This window comes from Ambystoma mexicanum, chromosome 6p (genome assembly GCF_040938575.1).
Source record: "Ambystoma mexicanum isolate Mex_15411 chromosome 6p, UKY_AmexF1_1, whole genome shotgun sequence".
Classification (NCBI taxonomy): domain Eukaryota; kingdom Metazoa; phylum Chordata; class Amphibia; order Caudata; family Ambystomatidae; genus Ambystoma; species Ambystoma mexicanum.
The window spans coordinates 1,510,896,283-1,510,918,870 of record NC_090935.1 but is presented as its reverse complement, the minus strand read 5'-3'; the positions used below and the strand labels follow the sequence as shown (position 1 = coordinate 1,510,918,870).

Sequence of the window (22,588 nt, the reverse complement as noted above, 5' to 3'; positions counted from 1 at the left end):
GAATTTAGGTGTTACTCCCTTGCTCTCTGTATTGTTTCTGTTTTGCTCCCTTGCCCCCCCCATCCCTAACCCACCACACCAGCTCGTTAGCCTGCATTGTTTTTTCCCGGCCCTTTTTGTGTACTTCCGGCGCTTGCACCCTCCTGTTAACTCCCTCGCCTGTGCCTCGGGTGTTCAGCCTGGTTAAGTGCACCACCCTTTGTGCCTCCTCACAATGGCGCTTTCTATCTCTCCTATCTTCTCCAACTGTTTTTCGATCTCCTATCCCTCGCCGCTCATTAAGTCTGGCAGGAAGAAACTTAAGGACACACTTGGCTCAAACGCAGGCCTTCTTATCGCTGACACCTGGCATCTTCTCTCCTTAACTCCTCCTCCTGGAGGGATCTTAACATCCATATTGACTCTTCAGGACCTTTCTGCAATCTCTCTCTCTCTCTCTCTCTCTCACTCTCACTCTCTCACTCTCTCCCTCTCTCACTCTCACACCCCCCCCCCTCTGGTCCACCACACACTGCTGGCCACACCTTGTATGCTCTCATCTCCACAGACATCCCTCTCTCTACCTTACTCTCCTGGACTGATCACTCTGTTCTCTCTTCTCAATTGAAGCTTTCTTCACCTTTAACACTGGCACACCCTGCATTGCCTCCCACCTTCAAGGTCACCCGACCCATTAAGAGTGTCAGTGGATGCCTTTGCCTCTACCTACTCTCCTCCTCCTACTCTTGCGGCTGACTCCCACCCTGCCACAGCCCTCTCTAACTTTCACCTTTCCATATCCAACACTCTTGACATCCTCGCCCCTGTCATCGGGATTCGACTGAAGACTGCCAAAAAGTAACACTCTTGGTACGACTCTGATTTGGCTGACCTTAAACGCAAGTGCAAGGCAGTAGAACGGAAAGGGGGATCTGACAAGCTGGCCTGCTGCCTTCTGCAAAGGCAATACAGACTCTGCATCCGGTCCAAGAAAAGAGTCCATATTCAAGCCCGCATCTCTGTGGCATCCAACAACACAGCCAAACTTTACAAAGTCTGCAAGGAACTAGCCAACCCTACTGCAGCCTCATCCTCTATTGCACCCACCCAGGCCCTTTGCTCGGCCCTGGCTGCACACTTCACTGCCAGAACACAGGATATCATGTCCTCTCTCTCTCCTCCGCACCCGCACCCAATCATGAACCATCATCTCTTGGGCTCCCATCGGCCACCCCCCTCCCGCCTCACTCACCCTTTCGCACCTGAGGAGTTTTCCAGACTAGTCTGGTCTATGAAACCCTCTTCCAAACAGGTGGACCCCTGCCCCTCCAAAATCCTCAAAGACAATATAGTCTGTCTCACTCAAGCCTTGGCAGACCCCTCCTTCGCCACTGGAGTTTTCCCCACTTCTCTTAAATACTCTCTTGTGCACCCTCTGCCATTCCGGAAAACTTTCACCTGATCTCTTTCACTCCTTTCCTGGGCAAACGCTTGGAGAAGCTTGCAATATCTCAGCTTACACTCCACACCAGATTGGTTGGCTGTCTCCATGACCATCAGTCTGACTTTAGAGCATCCAGAGGCAAGGAAACTGCTCTTCTCTAGACCTGCTAAGATCTGCTCTCAAATCTTGACTCTGACTCTATCATTATCAATGATTGTTCATGATTCACGCATGTAATTCCTGCCCACCCCCCTCCTGCGCGCGCCCCCCCTGGCCCCCAGACCACTGTTTGTTCATCAGTTCTAACTGCACCAATCTCCGAGCCTGGGCTGCCCGCTTCATCTGAGGTAAGGTCTTCCTCCCTGGGGTGGAGCAATGGCCCTGTGAGCACCACCCATTCATGCAGGTCTCTGCTAGTGTCAAGCCTCTGTCCTTGCAGTGCATTCTCCCACGCTCCTGTTGCCACCCACTTCAGGAGATCCCCCCCACCACAATGCTGCACTAGGGCTCTTTGTGCTTTTCCATCCCATAGCTATGCATCTTTTCACTGTTATGTATATCAAGTCTTTCAGTTTTTGTAGGGGTTTATTCTTCCTGCTTCTTTTGCATCTACCCAAGATGCATGCTGTTGGTATTTGCACATCTATATCGATGCCTGCCTCTGCCACTTTTGCAGCTGTCTGTGTCCAGAAGACTCGTATCACTCGACATCCCCTGAACATGCGAGTCATTCCTACCCTTGGTTCGTTACATTTGGGGCATACTTGGGCTTCCGCTCCTCTGAACCTTGAGATGACTTCCGGTGTGAGGTATGCTCTGGTGATGATGTAAAACTGTATGAGTTGCAGGCGGGCGTTCCTGGAGACCTTTTTATGGTAGTGGGTTATATTTCCCCATTCCTTGTCTTCAAATTCCAGGCTCAGTTTGTTTTCCCGTTTCGCTTTACATTTGAGTACTGTTTTAGTCGTACTATCCATTAGCGCTTCATAAAGCCCTGAGGTTTCATGTCCCCCCTTAGCTGTGTTTAGTATGGTTTCAATGACCTCATGCTCCTCTTCCGGGTTCATAGTCTCTGGCCATCTATCCGCGAGCCTCTGCACCACTGCTCTGTGGAGCAGAAATTGCCCTATCGGGAGTCCTGCGGTCTCATTGAGCTCGGCAAACATTAGGATCCCTTGTTCATCTACCAGGTCCCCCAATGTAGCCACGCCATGAGGCTCCCACTGACTACGTGTTTCTTTTTGCCCCCAGGGTCTGTCCGCCATGATTGCCGCTATAGGGATTTGTGGTGAGTACGGGTCGTCTATCTTTGCTGCCTTGCAGGACCGTTCCCAGAGCCAGGTCCCCAAATTAACCATATACGGGCAGTTTTGTATTGCGCCTGCTGGGACCCAGAGTAAATCCCTGAGTAGCTTCTGGGGGATGGCCGGTTGCAAGAGTCGAGTGTCTGTCGTGATTTCGTCCGCCATCCACTTCACTACATGTTTCAGTTGGCTCGGCAGGTAGTATAGTTCAAAGTTGGGGATTTTCTCATAGGGTCTTTTTAGTACCTCCAGCGCCACTCTGTGTCTGCCTCCCTGCCAGAGGAACCGTCTGCACAGCTTGCCTAGTTCCCTGAAGAATCGAGGGGTGGGGGGTGTCGAATGGGACTTTGGTAAAGTTGTGCAGTAGCCTGGATAGCGCCACCATTTTAAGTAGTCCAGCTCTCCCTGCCACTGAGAGCGGCAGTTTGCCCCAAAAGTTCATAGATTTCTCTAAGGCATCCTTAGCTCTTACCTTATTTAGGGCATGTTCGGTTTTGGGGCTGCGATGAATAGTGATTCTCAAGTATTTGAAGGAGGTGGTCTTCCATTGGAGGGCCATGGCGGGGAGGCATCTGGCCTCATCTCCGCTTAGTGCAGCCAAGGGGTATAGGCAGGACTTTTCCTTGTTGTTCTGGATCCACATATATCTGTAGAACCCATCAAGGGTCTCTAGGATATATGGCAGTAGGTGTTCCGGGTTATGTAGGTAAAGAAGTGCGTCGTCGGCGTACATAGAAATGAGGTGGGTCACCCCATCTATCACTATGCCCCCATCCCCATATTCCTGTCGTAGCCATAATGTATAACATGGGGGAGAGTGGGCATCCCTTTCGTGTGCCCTTGTGGAGAGACCATTTGTCAGAGTATGTCTTGTTTGTGCGCACTCTGGCTGTGGGGTTGGTGTATATGAGTTGGGTCCATTTTAAGAAGGCCGGCCCTATTCCCATTCTTGTCATGGTGGCGTACAGCCATTTCCACCGGACAGAATCAAAAGCTTTAGTGGTGTCCAGGGACGCAACTGCGTATTTCTCGGGTCTGTTTTCGGTGCTATATATGACGTGGTGCAACCTGCACAGGTTTTCTGTGATGGTGCGCCCAGGCATGTAACCGTCTGGTCCTGGTGGATCAGTAAGGGGATTGCTCTGCGCAGTCTTCTTGCTAGCAGGGCCGTTAGGATCTTGTTCTCTGCATTTAACATGGAGAGGGGCCTGTACGAGCTACACTCCTCTCCGTCCTTTCCAGGTTTTAATAGTGGAATTATGACAGCCTCCTGCATGGTTTCCGGGAGGGTGCCTGTATCATAGGCCTTGTTGAACACCTGGGCTAGTAGTGGTGCTAAGAGCTCTTCGTATGTCTTGTAAAACTCTCCCGGAAGACCATCCATGCCCGGGGTTTTCTTGGACGGTAGGGAACTAATGGTAACCAGCACCTCCTCTGGGGTGATAGGTTCGTCTAGGGCCTCTGCCGTTTGTGTATCTAATTTAGGTAGCCTGATGATGTCTAGGACATCTTCTATTTCAGTGTCTGTGGGCGCCGCGGCACTATCGTAGAGGTCCTGATAAAACTCAGAGAATATCGAGTTTATTTCTATCTGCGTGTGCACTGTTGTGCCATCCGATTTACGGATGTGGCAGATGGGTGTCCTGGGGGCTTCCCTCTTGTAGAGCCAAGCTAATAGTTTCTCCGGCTTATCCCCAAGGGCATGGCTTCTCTCAATATATTTCACATGGCTTAGTTTCCCCAATTTTTCCCAATATGTTAGGCAGGCTTGTCTTAGCTCAACCTCCTTTTGCAGATGCTCAGGAGTTGAGTCGGCTCTCGCTTCTAGTTCCCCCAGTTCTTTTTCAGTGCGTTCCAATGAGGCTGTAATGGATCTCTGGGCTCCCCCTGCAGGCGCTATCATTACCCCCTCATGACTACTTTGTAGGCTTCCCATACCGTACCAATGTGTTGCACACTGTTAACATTCGTCTGCCAGAAGTCCACTGTGCTTTCCCTTATTTCTTCACGGAAAGCAGTATCTAGCAGAGCCTCACTTCTGAGCCTCCAAGTGGGTATCGGGGGTCTAGGCGGGGATACCACCCAGGTGACCACCAGCGGAGAGTGGTCAGACAATACTCTGGGCAGGTACTGTGCGTCCCCGAACATCGCTTGTTGCTCTTCGCTCACAAAGATGTAATCTAATCTGGTATAAACTACATGCAGCGGGGAGTAAAAGGAGTACTCTGGTTGTTCTCGGTGTTGCTCTCTCCACAGGTTTTGGAGTAGGAGCTATGGTGTTAAGGTAGCTATTATTTTGGCATGCGGGGGATGGGCGGGAATTCTTATTGTCTGATCTGTCTCTGCGGGGGTCAAGAGTGCAATTATTGTCCCCTCCCCATATCATGGCGCTGTCTATGTAAGGGCTAAGCCGTGTGTATAGTGAGTGTAAAAAAACGGTAGCATCGTGGTTGGGGGCGTAAGTGCTGATTTGGCATACCTCCTTTCCCTCTATGGTGCCTTGTACTAGAGCCTTTCACCCTCGTCATCAGTTTCCGTGCCTATCAATTTGAGGGGGACCCCTCTGGCATAGGAGGAGTAGGAGGATCCGATAAGTGTCCCTCACCAGGTTTTGGCTATTGCTTTTAGTTTTTGTGCATTTGTGCGTTCAAGTGGGTCTCTTGCAGCAAGGTGATTCCGACTTTACTCGGTTATTCATGCCCCTGACGTTCCACGTCATGATTTTGATTTTGTCAGCCATAAGTGCCGGGTGGCTGGATATTTGTGACTAGCGTTTCTGGCGGCTGCTCCTTTGGTGTGGTAATTATGAAAACTCTGTGGTCTTGTTTTTTCCCTTTCAAAGTCCCCAAGTCCCCAACTTTGATACCAACTCCCGTGTTCCCTCCCCCCTGCAACTTTGAACACCCCAAACTAAAAAACAGTCCAGCGAGGTCCCTCCCCCTCCCCCCCTGTTATGACTACCCTGTTTCCGCTCCATTTGACCATTTATTGGTCTCATGGAACCCTACGGGCGGGTTTAATATACCCAAATAACTTCTGGGGACAGAAGGGTGAATGGTCCATCTTCGGTACAGCTCCTGTAGGGAATCATTCCTGCTGCGTTTGAAGCGTAGCTGCCTTTGTTCCTGTGCGTTTATTGGTTGCTGGCCCTGCGTGCGGTCAATTTGGTGCAGCTTGGCGCGGTCTGCGTCCTCTTTCTTCAATGTCCGGGATCTGCTCCCCGTCCATCCATTCTCGAGCCTCAGCTGGGGTGTCGAACAGGAGCGCCCTGTTCTTGTGTATCACCTTTAGTCTTGTAGGGTATAAGAGCATGTAGTGCAATCCGGCATTTTTCAGTCTGGCTTTGGAGTAGATGAATTGTGCTCTTTTCATTTGGACCTGAAAAGTGTAATCAGGGTAGATAACTATTTTTGCAGAATCTCTTTGGATTTGGCCGCCCGATCTGGAGAAAGCCAAGATAGTCTCTCTGTGCGACCTCTTTGCTCTTAACTCTTAACCCAGGCCCCTGATGGACTGGGCGCACATGTCTGCCTCCCACTCCTTAGCTCTTTATGTCTGAGCACTTACACAACATTCAATGCACTAGGCCTAGCAAGATTAAGTTCCGTCCCCTCTTTGTCTCCCCTCCCTAGCCGGGTTGCTCATGAAACACTTGTGCATAGGCGCATTATTGATGATGACCTATCATCAATCAATCTGAATGGTGCCAGGCCTAGTACAGTAGTTTATTGTTCTGTATGTCCTTTCCCCCCTCCCTCTCTCTCCAGACACTTTCCCATGCACTTGTACTGTAGGACAAGTCGTTGGGCTAGTACAGCAGCCTATTGATTGTATGCTCCTTCCTTGCCCCCCGCCTCCCAACCCCTCCCTTCTCTCTTTCCCTCCTGTCATGCACTTGCACTAGTAGAAATGCCTCGGGCCTAGTATGCTAGTTAATTTTGTTAGATCATTCGGAAACATCAAGGCCTAAGAACGGCTACTGTATTCCCGTGTTCCCTTCCTGCCTTGAAGCACTTCCCTTGGGTATAAGCACTTTACAAATAAACAATTACATTACATCTCACAGCATCCCCGGATTTGTTTAGTAGTCTCCAAGTGATTCCATCTGTCTCCTCCTCTCCCTCCTGTCTCCTCTCCCTTGATATAGATGGGTTCCACTCTCATTTCAACAGGAGATCTGAAAACTACACAAGGTGCAGACCATAGAACCTGCCCCCAACATGAAATGGTATAGGGTTCTATTTGAGGATCTTATCGATCATCTAGAAGAACCAGGCTGGCCTGCAGCAATCCTGGATTGCTCTTCTTTCGAACCTCCATCTCCCCAATGAGAGGTCCAAGATGATTACGTCAGCACGAATTATGAGTTCATTTCAAAGCCACGATTGATAGTGCGCTGTGTATCTAAAGGATACCTACCTGCATGTACCTAAATGGGAACCACACCGGAAATTCCTCAGATTCTTGATTGGCAGGCACCACTACCAGTATTGGGCCCTGCCTTTTGGCCTAAACGCAGCACCCAGAGTGTTCGAGAAGCTGATGAGCCCTGTTACCAGTTTGTTACGGCTCAGGGGGATCCACGTATAACCCTATCTGGACAACTAGCTTGACTGGCCACCTCCAGCTGGGAAGCTTTGGATACGACCAACATCCTGGTGTTTAACCTATTCGACTTGGGGTTCTCTGTCAACTTCAGTAAGTTCTCACTGATCCCTGCTCAGAAGCTTACCTTCCCCTCAAACTCTCAATACCGATAAAACTGAAGTCCCTTTCATCCCTGCATGCTCTCCTTCCTCCCTCTCCTCCTCATTTCATTCTCTTTCCCCCTCCAAACTCTCCTTCTCTCCCCACGCACGTAACCGTGGTCTTTTTCTTGACCCCCACCTCTCACTATCTCACTATATTTCTCTTACTGCTAGATCTTGCCGCTTTCACCTTTACAACATTCGTAAAATTCGATCCTTCCTAACCCTTCACGCTACTAAACTCTTAATCTCCTCCCTCATCTTCTCTAGACTCTTCTACTGCTCTACTCTTTTCTTTGGACTCCCCTCCTCTCACCTCTCCCCACTTAAATCTATCTACCACTCCTCCATCCACTCCCTCTGCCTTCTCTCTCCCCATGACTCTATCTCTTCTCTCACCTCTCTAGGTTGGCTCCCATTTCACTCCCAACTCAAATTCAATTTCCTCTGTCTCGTATTCTAATCCCTCCATGGTCTTGCCCCCCCCTATCTTTCCTCCCTCCTCACTCTCTACACTCCTTGTTCTCTCCGCTCTTCCAATCTATACCTACTCTGCTCTCCACCTCCACCCTGTGCCCCTTCTCTCTTCCGCTCTTTCAAACTCCTTGCCCCTTAACACTGGAACCACCTTCCTCTCTTCATCCGCTCTACCTCTTCCTTCACTTACTTTCGTACCTCTCTAAAATCTTCTTTCACCTCCTTAAAACCCTTTGCTTCCTCTTCTATTAGTACTCTCACCCACACCTCCTATTCCTTTTCCTACTTCCCTTCCACTTCTCTCTCTCCTTTCTCTCTACTCCCTCCTTCCTTATGTCCTGTACTTTTCTAATCCTCTTCTCTTCCTTCCTTCTCCCTTACTGCCTCTGCCTCCTCTTACTTCTGCTCTCACCTTTCCTCGTACCCACTACCTCTTCTCTCTTCTTGGCCGCTCCCTTCTCTTCCTCCCTTCCATAATGTAAATAGTTTTTGTACTGCTTTCTGGTTTAATTCAATTGTTATGTAATGCTTGCTGTATATTGTTGGTTCCTCTTGTAAAGCGTTTTGGATTAAAACGCTATATAAATTAAATACAAATACACATATTGGCTATTTGTCTGACAGTGGTGTGTTTTCTTTCCAGGGAAACTACTACAAGCATGGTAGTACCAGAGATTGTTGGGCTGGATGGCCGCGTCCGTCCTCTGTGTTCCACGCACCAGATTGAAGATGAGAAGCCTGCAGCTCCATCTCAGCTGACCATGGACAAGTTGTTGCAACGTATTGCTATACCAGCATCTCTAGATCAGGACCTGCACTGGTGGGCAGACCAGAGGAATCTGTTGCAGGGGCTCCCTTCAAGGAGCCTCCGACCACTGTTGTCATAACAACGGACCCGCCCCTCAGCAGGTTGAGATCCACCTTGGCGATCCTAAAAGCCAACAGGCTGTGATCCAGGTTCTGTCATTGGACCTTGGCAAAAAAGGTATCAACCCCCTCTGCAGTGGCTTGAATGACCTTCTGTCCTTCATCTCCCACCTGGCATCTTCGGGCATCTGTCGACTCCTGTCGCACCTATTTGGTGGTCATTGGAGCCTACCGAAATGTCAGTGAGTCGTCCTTCTCCACAGCAAATCCAGTGATACGCAGACATCTGGCTGGCCTTCTGTGGTTGCACCAACCTGTTAAGAAGCCTCACCCTGTGTGGGATCTGAACACCGCTGTTTCGGCACTGACCTTCAAGCGCTCTGAACCACGGTATTCCACAGAACTCCCCTTCCTCTCTTGAAAGGTGGCGTCTTGGTCGCCCTCATTTCCGCTAGGAGAGTAAGCAAGATGCAAGCATTCACGGCCTCTGAACCCTGCATGTCCTTTCACAGGGACAAGGTTGTGCTGTGCACAAACCCGGCCTTCCTACCCAAAGTGGTTTCCCTTAGCCATATTAATGAGGAGGTGGTCCTGCCAATGCTCTTTCCAGAACCTCAGTCCTCTGCTGAGACTACCCTTCACACCTTGGATGTCTGTAGGGTGCTCAAATTGTAACCTCACAGGACCAAATGGATCAGAAAATCAGATGCTCTTTGTCACCTTCGGGGGACACAACGCGGGCAGTGAAGCATTGTAGGCCACTATCACTCAGTGGCATGTGTATGCAGTTAACTACCGTTTTCTCTCGGAAGCTGACTCCACCGAAGGGCATGCATACACATGCAGTGAGGGTGAAAGCCACTTCGGTAGCTTTTCAGAGTCGCGTCCTATGGGAAGTCATCAGCAGGGTTGCCACCTAGTCCATGCCATCAGCGTTTTTCAAGCAGTATTTTCTGTATACCAGTTCCAGGGCTGACGCCAGATTTGGTCAAGCAGTCCTGAGAAACTTGCTTGTTCCTAATTAGATTACATCCACACGTGAGTTTGTCATGCTAAGAGATCTCCCATCAGTCTGGAGGAGAAAGGGACGGGACGTGGGAGTAAAGGTTGTTCACCAACCGTAGTGACTATTGTACTCCTAGTCCATGGTTCCATTTCCTCCATACTACCCTGCCTCCACCCCCATGCTAAATAGGTTCAGTTAGGCTTTGTAGCCGACAAGCCGGTACAAAAGGACTGGTGAGTGAGGCATTTGCAGGAGTCAGCATGGGCGGGCACACCCTGCATGCATCTGTCTAAAAGATTTTTATATAGCACCACACGCTCACAAGATGGACAGAACATAAAACAAACGAAATTGCATGGAACGACACACGTTGGACCAAGGACATGATCCATCCAGGCCTATAATCAACTGGTTATCTTAGTCCAACTTTTTGTCAAAGAGAAATGTTTTAAAACGTTTTCTGAAGAGCCGAGTGAAAACGCAGCCTTTGATATCTGATGGAATAGAGTTCCAAAGAGACAGCCCAAGCATTAAAGCTTGCTCCACCAATCTTTTTTAGAATTACAAGTGGCTGTTCCAGAATTTATTGATTTAAAGGGAATGTTATATTGCGCTACAAAAAAAGGCTCTGGTCCTGTCCCTTTGGGGCGAGGTATCCCATCAATATGGAGGAAAGGGGACTATGGACTTGGAGTACGGAAGTCACTACGGTGAGTAACTGTTTCTAGATCGCGTGTCATTTGTCATGTGTTCTATTGGTTGTACCAGTAAATAAGTTAATTACAAACTAGAGCTTTCTAAAAAGCGTAAAGTGAATGTTCGATTGTCCTGGAAGTGCTAAACAATATTAGTATGAACCTTATAAATGAGTTTACTCCTTTTTAAGCAATTTGTTTTTTTTCTTAAATCACTGCTCAGTAAGCACCTCTCAGAAATGGTTGCATTTTCAAACTTTCTTTTTTGTTCCAGCTACGCAAAAGGAGATTTGGATATTTCTTACATTACCTCCAGAATTGCCGGTATGATGGTTAAATACATTTCTCTGATCCCTTTAGCGTTTATCTACAATGTGTGTTCATATTATATACTGTTGTATTCTGAAGTGAAGTGTTTTAATGTTTCCTTTCAGTGATGTCCTTCCCAGCCGAAGGTGTGGAATCTGCTATAAAGAATAACATTGAAGATGTGCGGCTGTTTTTTGACTCTAAGCATCCTGGACATTATGCTGTTTACAATCTATCCCCAAGATCTTATAGACCTGCTAGATTTCACAACCGGGTGTGTATGTTATTGTTTTTGTTTTTCTACCATGTTATGGGATTTCTTTTAAGCCTATGTCTTCTTTTTTAAAGAACCATTTGGATAGGAGTCACATTTATGTTGTATGTTAAGCCTCATTGCTCCTACTCCCACCTCCCTCACACCCCCCCCCTTCCAAATTGCGACGTCGTTTACAATTTGAAGAAGGTGAGCCGTTCTGACAATTTGGACAGACTGGGTGTCACGTACACTAACTATGCAGACGACACTCAGATCCTCATTCCCCTTTCGGGCAATTCTGCCTTGGATACAGCCTTGGTAAACAAAATATACCTGATCATTCAAGCATGGATGGCATCCCATGGCCTCTGTCTGAATGATGAGAAAACCGAAATCCTGCTCCTTGGTTCCGCCGCCAATCTAAAAAATCTCAACCCTGGCTGTTCTGCTTTTAACATTGACGTTAATACAATTACAGTATCTAAAGAAGTAAAGACGCTAGGCTTTTACCTTTACCCCACTTTAACACTGAAGAAACAGGTGAACTCTCTAGCGTCCTCAACTGCTTACACATGCAAACTTATTAGAGCATGCAGAGCTTTCCTAACTGAAGCTAGCTGTATTATCCTCGCCAATGCCCTTATACTGTCGTGATTAGATTACTGCAATGCCCTTTACTTGGGAGCCAAAAAATACATCACGGATAAAATTCAGATACTACAGAATGCCTTGAGAACGGCCTTGAACCTTCCCACTAGAGAACATATATCTGACCTGAGAAAAGAACATCATTGACTAAAAATCAGAGATAGAATTGCACTCAAAACAGCCTCACTTACTTTCGGTATCCCTGCAAAATATCCCCACCCAAAATATCGCTGTACATATGGCAGTTTGTCTCGCCATATGCAATATTTTTGGGGGGGGGGATAATTTGTGGGAGCAGGGGTTGCGGGGGTGTCCCCCGCACATTTTAAAATAAAGCGGGGGTGTCCCCCGCAGGGTCCATGGGTCAATATCGCCACAAAAATGACGATCTTTTTGTATCGCAATATTTTTGTGGGGATATTAACACATTGAACCTTACTTTCAAGTGCCTTAATAATGCAGCCGCACCGTACCTGACGGAAAGAATAGTCAGAAGAACATCAACTCGTCCTACTAGAACTGCCAACTCTTATTGCCTTCTAGTACCTAGATTTAGACTAAAAAAATCAGGTGGAAGTAGCTTCCCGGTTAAGGCAGCCCAGTACTGGCACGCACTCCCACTTGACCTCAGAAAAGAACACTCCTACTACAACTTCAGACAAAACATCCTCACATGGCTACACTCTAACAACCTCCTTGCTTGACAATATCCATTGTACCTGTGATCATTTGACTCCTGCTCCCTTTGACCCTACCCTTTTGCATATTTATGTACTCTTTGTATATCCACTAGTTAGACCTGTTGATTATGTATTGCCTTTATACTTGTACTTGTCCTCATTCTGTAACTAAGCTTGAAGTAACCTTGTATGCTGTGGCGCCGAGTTACCTAAAGTTCCGGCGCGCTTGACAAATTAACAAACAATCATTCTTGATACAGACCACCTTGTGCAGTAAGCAAAAATGTTTATCTTGTCCTTAACAATCCTTTATGAAATCCTTCATCCCCAACATACACCACCTGTGTTCTTACAGACTTAGCAAAGCGGTCATCTCTTCTGGGAAAGGAGGTGAAAACTCTAACAAGTCTGGAAACTTCAGTAGTAATGAAAATGACCATGCATAATTAAACATTATACACCTCCCTCCTTATCAAGAACAGACTCTAAGTACATGGGTATGCTGCAACAATACGTAAATAAGAGTAATGCTTTCAGTTTTGCAAGGGAAATCTCAGAACTTGAGAGCCAAGTCCGAGTTCATTGTTTTTTAAAATGGAGTAGGCTTAGCTTCAGATCTTAAAGTAATCGGCCAGATTGTTCCAGATAGGCGCGTCCTGTGCTGAAAAACATTTACCTCCTATCAGTAGTCTGGTCGAATCTGGGTGGTTCAAGAACAGAATTCACAGAGCGAAGTGAGTGACAAGGGAGACCTGGTTTAATCTGTTGGCCAGATGTAGTGTGGCGTTGCATTGTACACATTTGTATACTAGAGTAGCCACCTTTTATTTAATTCTACCCTAAATACAGAGCCTATGTAAATGTCTTGGCGAAGGAGAAGTATGATTTTAAGATGAGCATTAATAACCATTTTAACAGTATTGTTTTGAAGGACTTGCAGTGTCTGCCGTAATGATTTAGATAGTCCTAAGTATAGGACATTACAGTAGTCTTGTTTTGACCGATGAAGGCCCTGGCAACGATGGAGAGATGAGAAGGATACTAGAATTTGCCTGAAGAGTATAAGATAAGAGATAATGTAAGGAGCCAAATCCCTGTGGGAATTTAAATAGATCCCCACAGTATTTACTTCAGGAAGAACAGGGAACACTTATGGTATCGAATAAGGGCCAGTTTTATTGTATTACTGTTCAAACTGAGCAAGTTGCATGGCATCTAGTTTTTAATTTGTTAACTTGAAAAAAAAATGCACACAAAAGTCAACCTATATGGCGAATCATATTGCTGTCAATTTGTGGAACACGGTCGTCAATATTGTGACTTTCCAATATTCTCAATGGATATATTTTACAAGAGGGTCATTCAGCTTATGTGATATTAATGATCACTACAGATCCAGAAGGGTGAAGAAAATAATCTTTAGGTTAATTTATTCTTGGAAATATTCTCTCTCCATTGCATGCAAAGTTTTTTTTTATTTAGCACACATAGATCGAATCCCTCCATCTGTTAATATGCAATTTGCACAAAATAAATCAAATGCCAACAGTTGACTTGAATGAACTTTAGCTTCTTGCATTTTCTTTTTTAAGGATAGTAAATATTTTAAACTCTAATTGATTTTTAACCTCAACACATGTTTTGCCACTGTGTCTCCAGTGGGTCAACAAGAAGTTAACATGCTCAAAATGTTAGTTATTAAGAATTTTGTATTCTCAAAAATAGCAATTTGGACGGGACATGATCTAAAAGAGAAAAAGCGGGAAAATAGTTGGATATCTGTTCATACTGATAATGACTGTCTCAATTGGTTGTTTCTGTTCAATAATCAGTATGGCTCTTCAGTAAGAAATAGTAAATGAACACACACTTATTTGTTATGTAGGGTTCAAGATGAGAACAATATCTCTTCTAGTCACCTCCTAATTGGATATGATAATGATCTGAAAATGTTCATAGTGGCAATATTAGAATTGTCTCAGAGTAAACATGCTACATCTAGGGATGCATATATTAGGGGATTTCCAATTTCAATGTTAGCTGTTAGTTCTGTAAATGAAGAGTAAAATGCGATTGGCTTTCTCTCTAAAACGCTGATCTGCATAAGGGATCAGTGTCTCAAAAAGCTGCTATTTATTTTGGTGCGCCATGACATCATCACGCTAATGTGCATGACGATGTTATCAAGCTAGTGCATTGCACGGTCATCCCAAGATGAAACGTTCTAGGTTTCATGGAAACCGTCTAATGTAACACAGATACAGTCAACTGTAGGTGTTAACAAGCAGGATTTACTTTTTAAGTTTTTAACAAAAGTTCAGTGAATCATGTGTGTATTGCTAATTCAGCAAATGGCACTAAGCTTATGATGGACAATTAATTAACATAAGGGAGAGGTCGAAGTGTTGAGTTCTTCATCAAATTCTCTCCAATCATTCAGGGAAATGTGCAATTGATATACAATGTGCTAGTATACATACAAGAAGAAAAAACTTTTTAACCATTAAACATTTTTGTGGTATGTTTGTTCACATCCTGATTGGGAATTCCTCAATCACAAAGAGAAGTATACATTGCAGTTTTTTTGTACTGGACTTTCTGTAATGTGTAGCAGTTAATCTGGCTGTATTTTGATCCACAATAGGTACAAAACAGTTCATAAATAGACATTTAATTAACTTGGTTTTAACCAGAGGCTTATGTATACATTAAATTGATCCATCTAGCCTCCTTCTGTCTAAGTAATAGTTCTCAGTTTCCACCTCCTAGGTGGTAAGTCCACTTTTTCCAATCCAAGAACTTGTTTCTAACAGTGTATTTGGGTGTTCTGCAGAGAAGTGAATTGCATTGGATATTCACTGAATATGAATGAGAGCATTGAAAGGATACCATTTTTGGATTTGGAATTGAATGTATAAAATAGTACTATTCAAAGGACTTTGTATGCAAAACCCTTGGTGGGAAACCGCATCCACCGTGCAAATAGTAACCACCCTAGCCATACCATTAGAAACATCCCATATGGAGAGATGCTTAGAATGAAAAAGGAACTGCAGCAATCGCCAACACTACCTGGCTCATGTGGAGAATACATTGGAAAAATTCTGCCAGCGAGGATACAAATTAAAAGATCTAACTAAAGCAATGGCTAAATTCAACTTAATGGACAGAGGAAATCTACTAACTAGCAAAGTACCGGATCCAACTAAAAGTCATCACACCATACAATTCGGATGCAAATAAGATTCAGAACACCTTTAAAAAAAATGGAATATACTCCAGCTGGACCAAGATTTGAATACATTTTCAGAAGATGAACCGTCATTTACATACAGAAAATCAACTACTATTAAAAATGTGATCAGCTTTAGTTTCCTCAAGCCTATAGCAGAACCAAAGGACCTACGCACAATGTGGAACTTGAAACCAATCAAGGGTAACCACAAGTGTGGTAACTGCAGAATATGCCCACAAATGATGAATCGCAAGGACAACATTGTGTTACGGAATGGGAAAGTAAAACAAATACACGCAACATGGGAACAGTGGACGTCACATTAGGGATAGTTTTACTGGCACGCCCTGTCGACGTCCCTTTTCGGGTTTCAAAAAGAACTGTAATACTTTGCAGCTTCCACTAGATGCCGGCCTATGCATAGCATGTAAATCTAAGCAGATACAAGCATCAGGAATACGATTACAATGAGTAGTGTATCCCATTTGTTATATATGTAATACAATGCACTTGTAACACATTTTATATACGAAGTACCATCTGTTCACTTAAACCTAGGATAATGGAACATTTCAGAGCCATCAAGATCTCAAATATCCTATGGCAATTCACTTATGCACAGAACACCCAAATATACCGTTGGAAACAATTATGTTTCTAACATTGGAAAAAGTGGACTTGCCACCTAGAGGTGGAAACCGAGAACTATTACTTAGACAGACGGAGGCTAGATGGATCAATTTAATGGACACAAGTGCCTCTGGGTTATACCAAGATAATGAAATGTATAACTATTTATGAACTGTTTTGCACCTCTTGTGGATCGAAATATAGCCAGACTAAATGCTACACATTACAGACAGTCCAGCACAGAGAAAATGTAGTGTATACTTCGCTTTATGATTGAAGAATTCCCAATCAGGATGTGAACAAACATACCACAAATGTTTAATGGTAAAACAGTTTTTTCATCTTGTATGTTTACTAGCGCATTGTATATCAAATGCACATTTCCCAGAATCATTGGAGAGAATTTGTTGAAGAACTCAACGCTAGGACCTCCCCCTTATGTTAAATAATTTTCCATTATAAGCTTAGTTATATTTGCTGAATTGGCAATACACACTTGATTCACTGAAGTTGTGTTACAAACTTAGTTTTGAAAAGGAAATCCTAGGCAGTCTGAACTGAGGCTTGTGGGCATCCTCCATCTCCTACATGGGCTGAGGCAGGCTAGACTGTAATGAATGTCGCTGGGATGCGATGTATTTATCATGATACTACCAAGGTGTGTCATGGCAAAGCTACTCGTTTGAAAGACATATACATGTGAATATATGTACCGCTGATCTGTAACTCCTGACAAGGATGGTTTGGTGTCTGTTCTGGCCCCAAGTTGATTTGCTTTTTGTGTGATTAGGAGGAGTTGGGAGGGGGCAGCCCTGTGCACTCTGATCAGTCTTGCCACCCAGGTCTTATTAACATCCTCTGTCTTAAGAGATTTAGGAAACCCACCTTACACGTAACTCATTATTAGTGTAGGGCATGCCTATGTATATCGTAGTTCACAGCCTTCATATGGAGTGTATTTGAAACATGCTAGGTTTTGAAGAATTTGTTTGCTGCCAATATCCAACTCTATATTAAACAGTATGAGGTACGGCTCTAGATATTCACTCAGTGGCGTAGACATTAGATAGTATTCTTACAGACTCCGACTTCTCACGCACTTTAAATAGACTATTATCACTTGACCATAAATCCTCAGAAAGAACTTGAGTGCATCTTCCTGGTTTGTAATCAGGGCAGGTCACTGAAAACATCTACAGGGAGCAGTTTAAAGAATATGTAAATAAAATAGAGAAGATGTGCTACTGCACTTGATAGGTTTTTGGGATGATATGTTCATTTTTTACGTATAAACTACATTTTATTTAGCACTCAGCGTGTGGCGAGTCATTGGCCATTCCACCCACAGGCTCTACCACCCTGAAAGCTATAAGTGACAGTCTTGTCTGCTCTGTGCCCTTAACCGGTGCACTCAGGTTTCACATTTATGACGCCAGAAATGTTACTTTTGTCTGGGTTTCGGGCATACATGGTGCCAAATGTATGACGAATAAACACGGGTAATGTGGTTGAAAGCCAGTAGATATGGGGAAATTAATGGGTTTCATTGAGTAAGTGTTTTGATGCGAATAAAGAGCTTGCATCATACCCTAGCGGTCAAAAATCCAACTGGTCAGAGATTTTGTCTCCCTTAGCCATCATTTGTAGGGAATGGGGAGGATGTGGGAGTGAAAGTAGAGAGGCAATAGTGATTTAAAATGGATTAACATAGAGTGGTCTACGGTAGCCTCAGAGCAGGCAGATAAGTAGTGAACTTTAGGAGTTAATAGCCGATTGAGTTCCAGAATAATTAATTGAATTCTATAAAGTGGAATTTAGTTATTGCAATGACTTTACTTGCATTTCTTGGAGCTTGTGGAGACTTTCAGGGTGGGAAGAGAAGTTGGCTCTACTGTGTTATTCAATATGTTTATAGTTTAAAACTACAGTATGCAATTGGTATTCTGGTTGAATATTTTAATAAGTTTTACTTTTATTTCTTAGCATTGATGAAATATGGGGCTGAGTTCTTATTCGCTCTTTTTCTGCAGCACTTCTGCCATGTTCTGGTCTCTACTTACTCTTGATTATCTATCTTCTTATATTTTTTTATATTTTTTTGTACAAATTACTTATTTTACCCTTAACCTCTTCTAGTCCTTTCCCTGTTATGTTCTGTATCCTCATTTTTTGGTTTTCTTGCTCCTGTAGGGAATTTGTCTTTCACGTTAGTGTTTAATGCGTTATGGACTGGTTTTCCGCTTGTAATCTCATATTTTTTTAAACCAACACTCCGTTGGAGAAAAGCTATAGAAATTATGTTTAACGTTTTGATCTTGTGCAAGACCTACTCTTTGAAGGAAAGTACTCCATTTCATTTTTTAAATCGGCACACACCTGATATTGTTTTTCTTCAAGAGACTCGTCTTCAGCAGGATAAGGCAGAGTATATCTTGAATTCTGTTTCTGAAAATGATACTCCAGCACCTTTGCGAGTCATTCGAGGGGAGCATCTTATCTTTTTTAAGAAAAACCTAAAGCTTTTCATAGACAAAGTGCAAATTGACTCAGTAAGTTTTTGGCATTAAAACGATTAGTGGAGAATGTCCATCTAATAGTTAATATCTGTGCTCCTAATGTTGGACAGTCTGACTTCTTTGGTAGTTTGGACGATGTCCTGATGGATATGGGAGATGTAGCAATTCTGATAGGTGGTGATTTTAACACCACTCTGGATAAAGTGTTCAATAAGGTGGAACTATTGGAATCTTATGCAGAAGAAAAAGCTAGAAAGGGTTTGCTGCAGTTTATGCAAACCAGGGATCTGCATGACATATGGCGTGATCTGAACCCAGGCAAGAGGCAGTACAGTTTTTATTCCATTCCACATAACACTTCGTCTCGGATTGATTATTTTTTAGTGAGTAGAGAGCTTTACGATACTGTGAAGTCTTTAAGAATGGGAGAGGCTGTGATCTCTGATCATGCTTGTCTTTTTCTAGAGCTCTGCAAATCCATGGGAGATGTGAGGAACAATGGAGATTTGATACTTGATTATTGTCTGACAAAGACTTTAAGCAGATGAGTGCTAAAATCACGTTCTTTGAGTGATAATGTAGGCTCAGTAAGTAACTTGAGAACAGTTTAGGATTCGCTGAAGGCCCATTTGCGTGGCAAGATAATCAGTTATGCCTTGTACAAAAGAAAAAAGACTGAAGCGGAGTATATAGAGGCAGAGTCTGCTTATAAGCGTAATATAGAAGTTCTGTCATGATGCCTACCTCCGGGGATCCAGATCAAGTCCAGCAGCCCCGGAAGCAGGCATCAGGTTATTCCAAGCAAGCCCAACAACCCCTGCTAGGGGCCATTTGGGTGCAGTCCTGGCGTCTATGGCGCCAGGCTCGTAGATTAACTTACCTGATGCAGACCATGCTGCAAGAGCTCCAAGCCAAAAGAGGCTTGGAAGGGGCTACTTTACCTTGGGACTATTTTTTACTCGGGTGGGGTCAGGGAGGAATACTTACCTGGGACGACTATGGAGGCTATTTAAACCATGCCCGAAGAGCAGCACACGCTTCGCTTTATTCTGCATCCAGCAGCGTTACGCTCACCGTGCCTGCAAGTCTGCATCCAGTCTTCTGCCACGCCCGCCTCGAGTCTAGAGCTCCTAGAAAAAGGGAGAAAGAAGGAGAAAAGGTTAGAACAAGAGCAATACCTTTGATCCTTACCTGAATTTCCGATCCACCGCGCCTTCGAGCTGGAAGAAAGAAGTTATGTTAGGCGCGTTGCCTCGTCTGCTGCAGTGCCACGCTGAACTCACAGGACTTTGCAGCATCTTCACTATCCACTGCATCCTTCTGCATGTTCCCGTCGCACTCCGGCACCTAAGGGAAACACAAGAACAGCAAGGTGAGCCAAGGGAATAAACAGAGGCAATATTAGTTACCCCCATAGACTTACCTGATTTTACCACCGGGGGTACTATTCCTCTTCACGGGTCGGCTCAGCTTCCACCGCATCTTCGCCGTACCCCGGCCCCTAAGGGGAACAAAAGGACAGCAAGGTGAAACAAAGGGACAAACAAGGGGAAACCTCCTCACCACAATAGACTTACCTAATTTTACCGCCGGAGGCATTATTCCCCGAGACTTCATACTTTCTCTCAGCACCTGAATAAGGGAGAAAGCAACAGGTTACATACTGACATTATTTTATCGAACTGTGTTGGATAATACAAATCCTTACCTGAATGTTACCGGTTGCCACAAGGAACTCTTCGCTAGGGTCAAGCTGCAACCTGCAAGGAATCGGACAAGAATCAAAGTCAGACATTTGAACTCTTAAGAACTATATACTTACGGCGTCTTGCTAGAAATCTCAGAGTCAAAATTGTTCTGGAACTCACCAATTCCTTCGAACCAGCGAAGCAACTGGTTATCTACGCGCCCCTGCTCTCAATGCAGGATGGAGAGATCATCTTTCCAAACCATCAGGTGAGACTATAAGAGGGGACATTAAAGGTGATCAGTGGGGAGAACAGCGGGAGTGGGGGGTTTACGCTCAACTCCACGGGTGGTTAATTCCCTTTCTCCATTTGCAGAAGAATACTCCTACAGGCCAAGCAAACGAAGCTAGGTGGGCCAGTCCAGTCCGTCATCTCGGCATTACGTGTCACATTGGTGGAGACTGCAGCTGTCCAGTTCAGTTCGACGCCCCTTTGGGAGCCAGGTGAGCGTAACAAGTTCATAGTACATTCCACTCTGCATCTTTGTACGCTATGCTGTGAGCCAAACATACATTGGATGCTATAATTCAGAAATAAGGCAGAAAGAGACTTCTATTATACTGGACAGGCCTTTTGGGGAGAGAGGGGATAAAGCTGGTGCCCTACTGGCTAGTAGATTGAGAGGTAGGGAGTGTGGGAGACAGGTGTTATCTATATCGGAGGGCATTGGACTGCCCATGAGGAGAAATGAAGACATTTGTGAGGCGTTCAGGAAACGTTATGCGTCCTATACCGTGATGAGGGGTGGATGAAATATCAGATTTTTTAGACCAGTTCCCTATTCCGAAACTAAGCAATGCTGATATAATTTCCTTAGATAATGAAATCACAGTGCAGGAGGTTACAGATGCTATGAATCTCTTTGCCACTTGAAAGTCCAGGACTTGACAGTTTCCCAATTGAATTCTATGTAGCATTTTGTACCCCACTGGCACCATTCTTTGTAGATCTCTTCAGGGAGATCATTGCTACAGAACCAGTGGCTGACTCCATGCGGGCTGCAGTAATATCAGTGATCTCCAAACCAGGTAAGAGCCAATCAAGTTGCGGTAATTACAGGCCGATTTCTCGTCTAAATGTTGACATCATATGTACCGTCCCCCGACAGGACAGTGCTGAGAGCACCAGCAGCATGACGTCCGATGAAATGTTTCTAGTCTTTGAATGCCTTCTTGTCACCCTCATAGACAAGAGTGAAAAATCAGAAAACAAATTAGACCTGCAATCACTTTTGCTCCATAAGAGCATCAATCGAGGGAGGAAGCACGTGCAAGATCAATGGACCAACACTGAACCGTCTGTTCCTTGTCCATCCTCCAAGCCCCAATCGATTCCCCTTATCTTTTCTGCTAAATCTTGCATGAATGACAATGTGAACAAAACGAACACTAAGGCGGACAATTGTTTGACTAGTAACACCAATGCAGCCAAATGAAAAAAGAAAGTTATATCACAAGCTGTGATGTGTGCTAAACGACCAGAAAAATGTTTTAGACACATCTTCATTGGTTGTTGCTGCTAAAAATGACTCTGGACTACCGTCCTTTGCAAGTAACTGCAAGTTTACTACAGCTTATGTTGCAATAACCTCCTGCCCCCTGTCTAAGCCCAATAGTAGTGCGACTCTGGGCAATCGGTGTGACGGGCAGTGTGCCCAACTGAGTCTCACCGACTTGTGGCCACCCATAAAGGTTAAGGAATGTTTACCTGCTACTGCCCAAATTAAGAAAAATGCTCACCCGAAAGGATAGAATTTGCTTAATGTACTTCAGTTGCAAGCTATACCTGCAAATGGACCTGCTCCTCCCTTAAATCACTCAGCAGTCCTCAGCCTATTCCATGGTTTTGCTCCTTTGAACGCTATATTGTCGGATGATATCATATTGGCGGATCAAGTTGATCAAAGTCCAAACAATATTTCTAATATTCGTAAAACAGACTCCTTGTTAGATTGTCATGTCGCAACACGATGACATTTTCAAAATGAGATATCAAAGCTCGATTAGTCGGATACACGATACAAAGTCACGAAATCATGTTGGAAAC

The 22,588-nt window shown here is 44.7% G+C and overlaps 1 protein-coding gene across 1 annotated transcript in view; it reads left to right on the top strand.

The window, feature by feature from the left end:
- GAK (cyclin G associated kinase) overlaps window positions 1-22,588 on the top strand; it is a 2,243,070-nt gene that overhangs the window by 715,220 nt on the left and 1,505,262 nt on the right. The window contains exons 12-13 of the mRNA XM_069626358.1: window positions 10,795-10,844; window positions 10,955-11,103. Of these exons, the coding sequence (XP_069482459.1) occupies window positions 10,795-10,844; window positions 10,955-11,103 (199 nt within the window). The remainder of the gene's footprint in view (window positions 1-10,794; window positions 10,845-10,954; window positions 11,104-22,588) is intronic.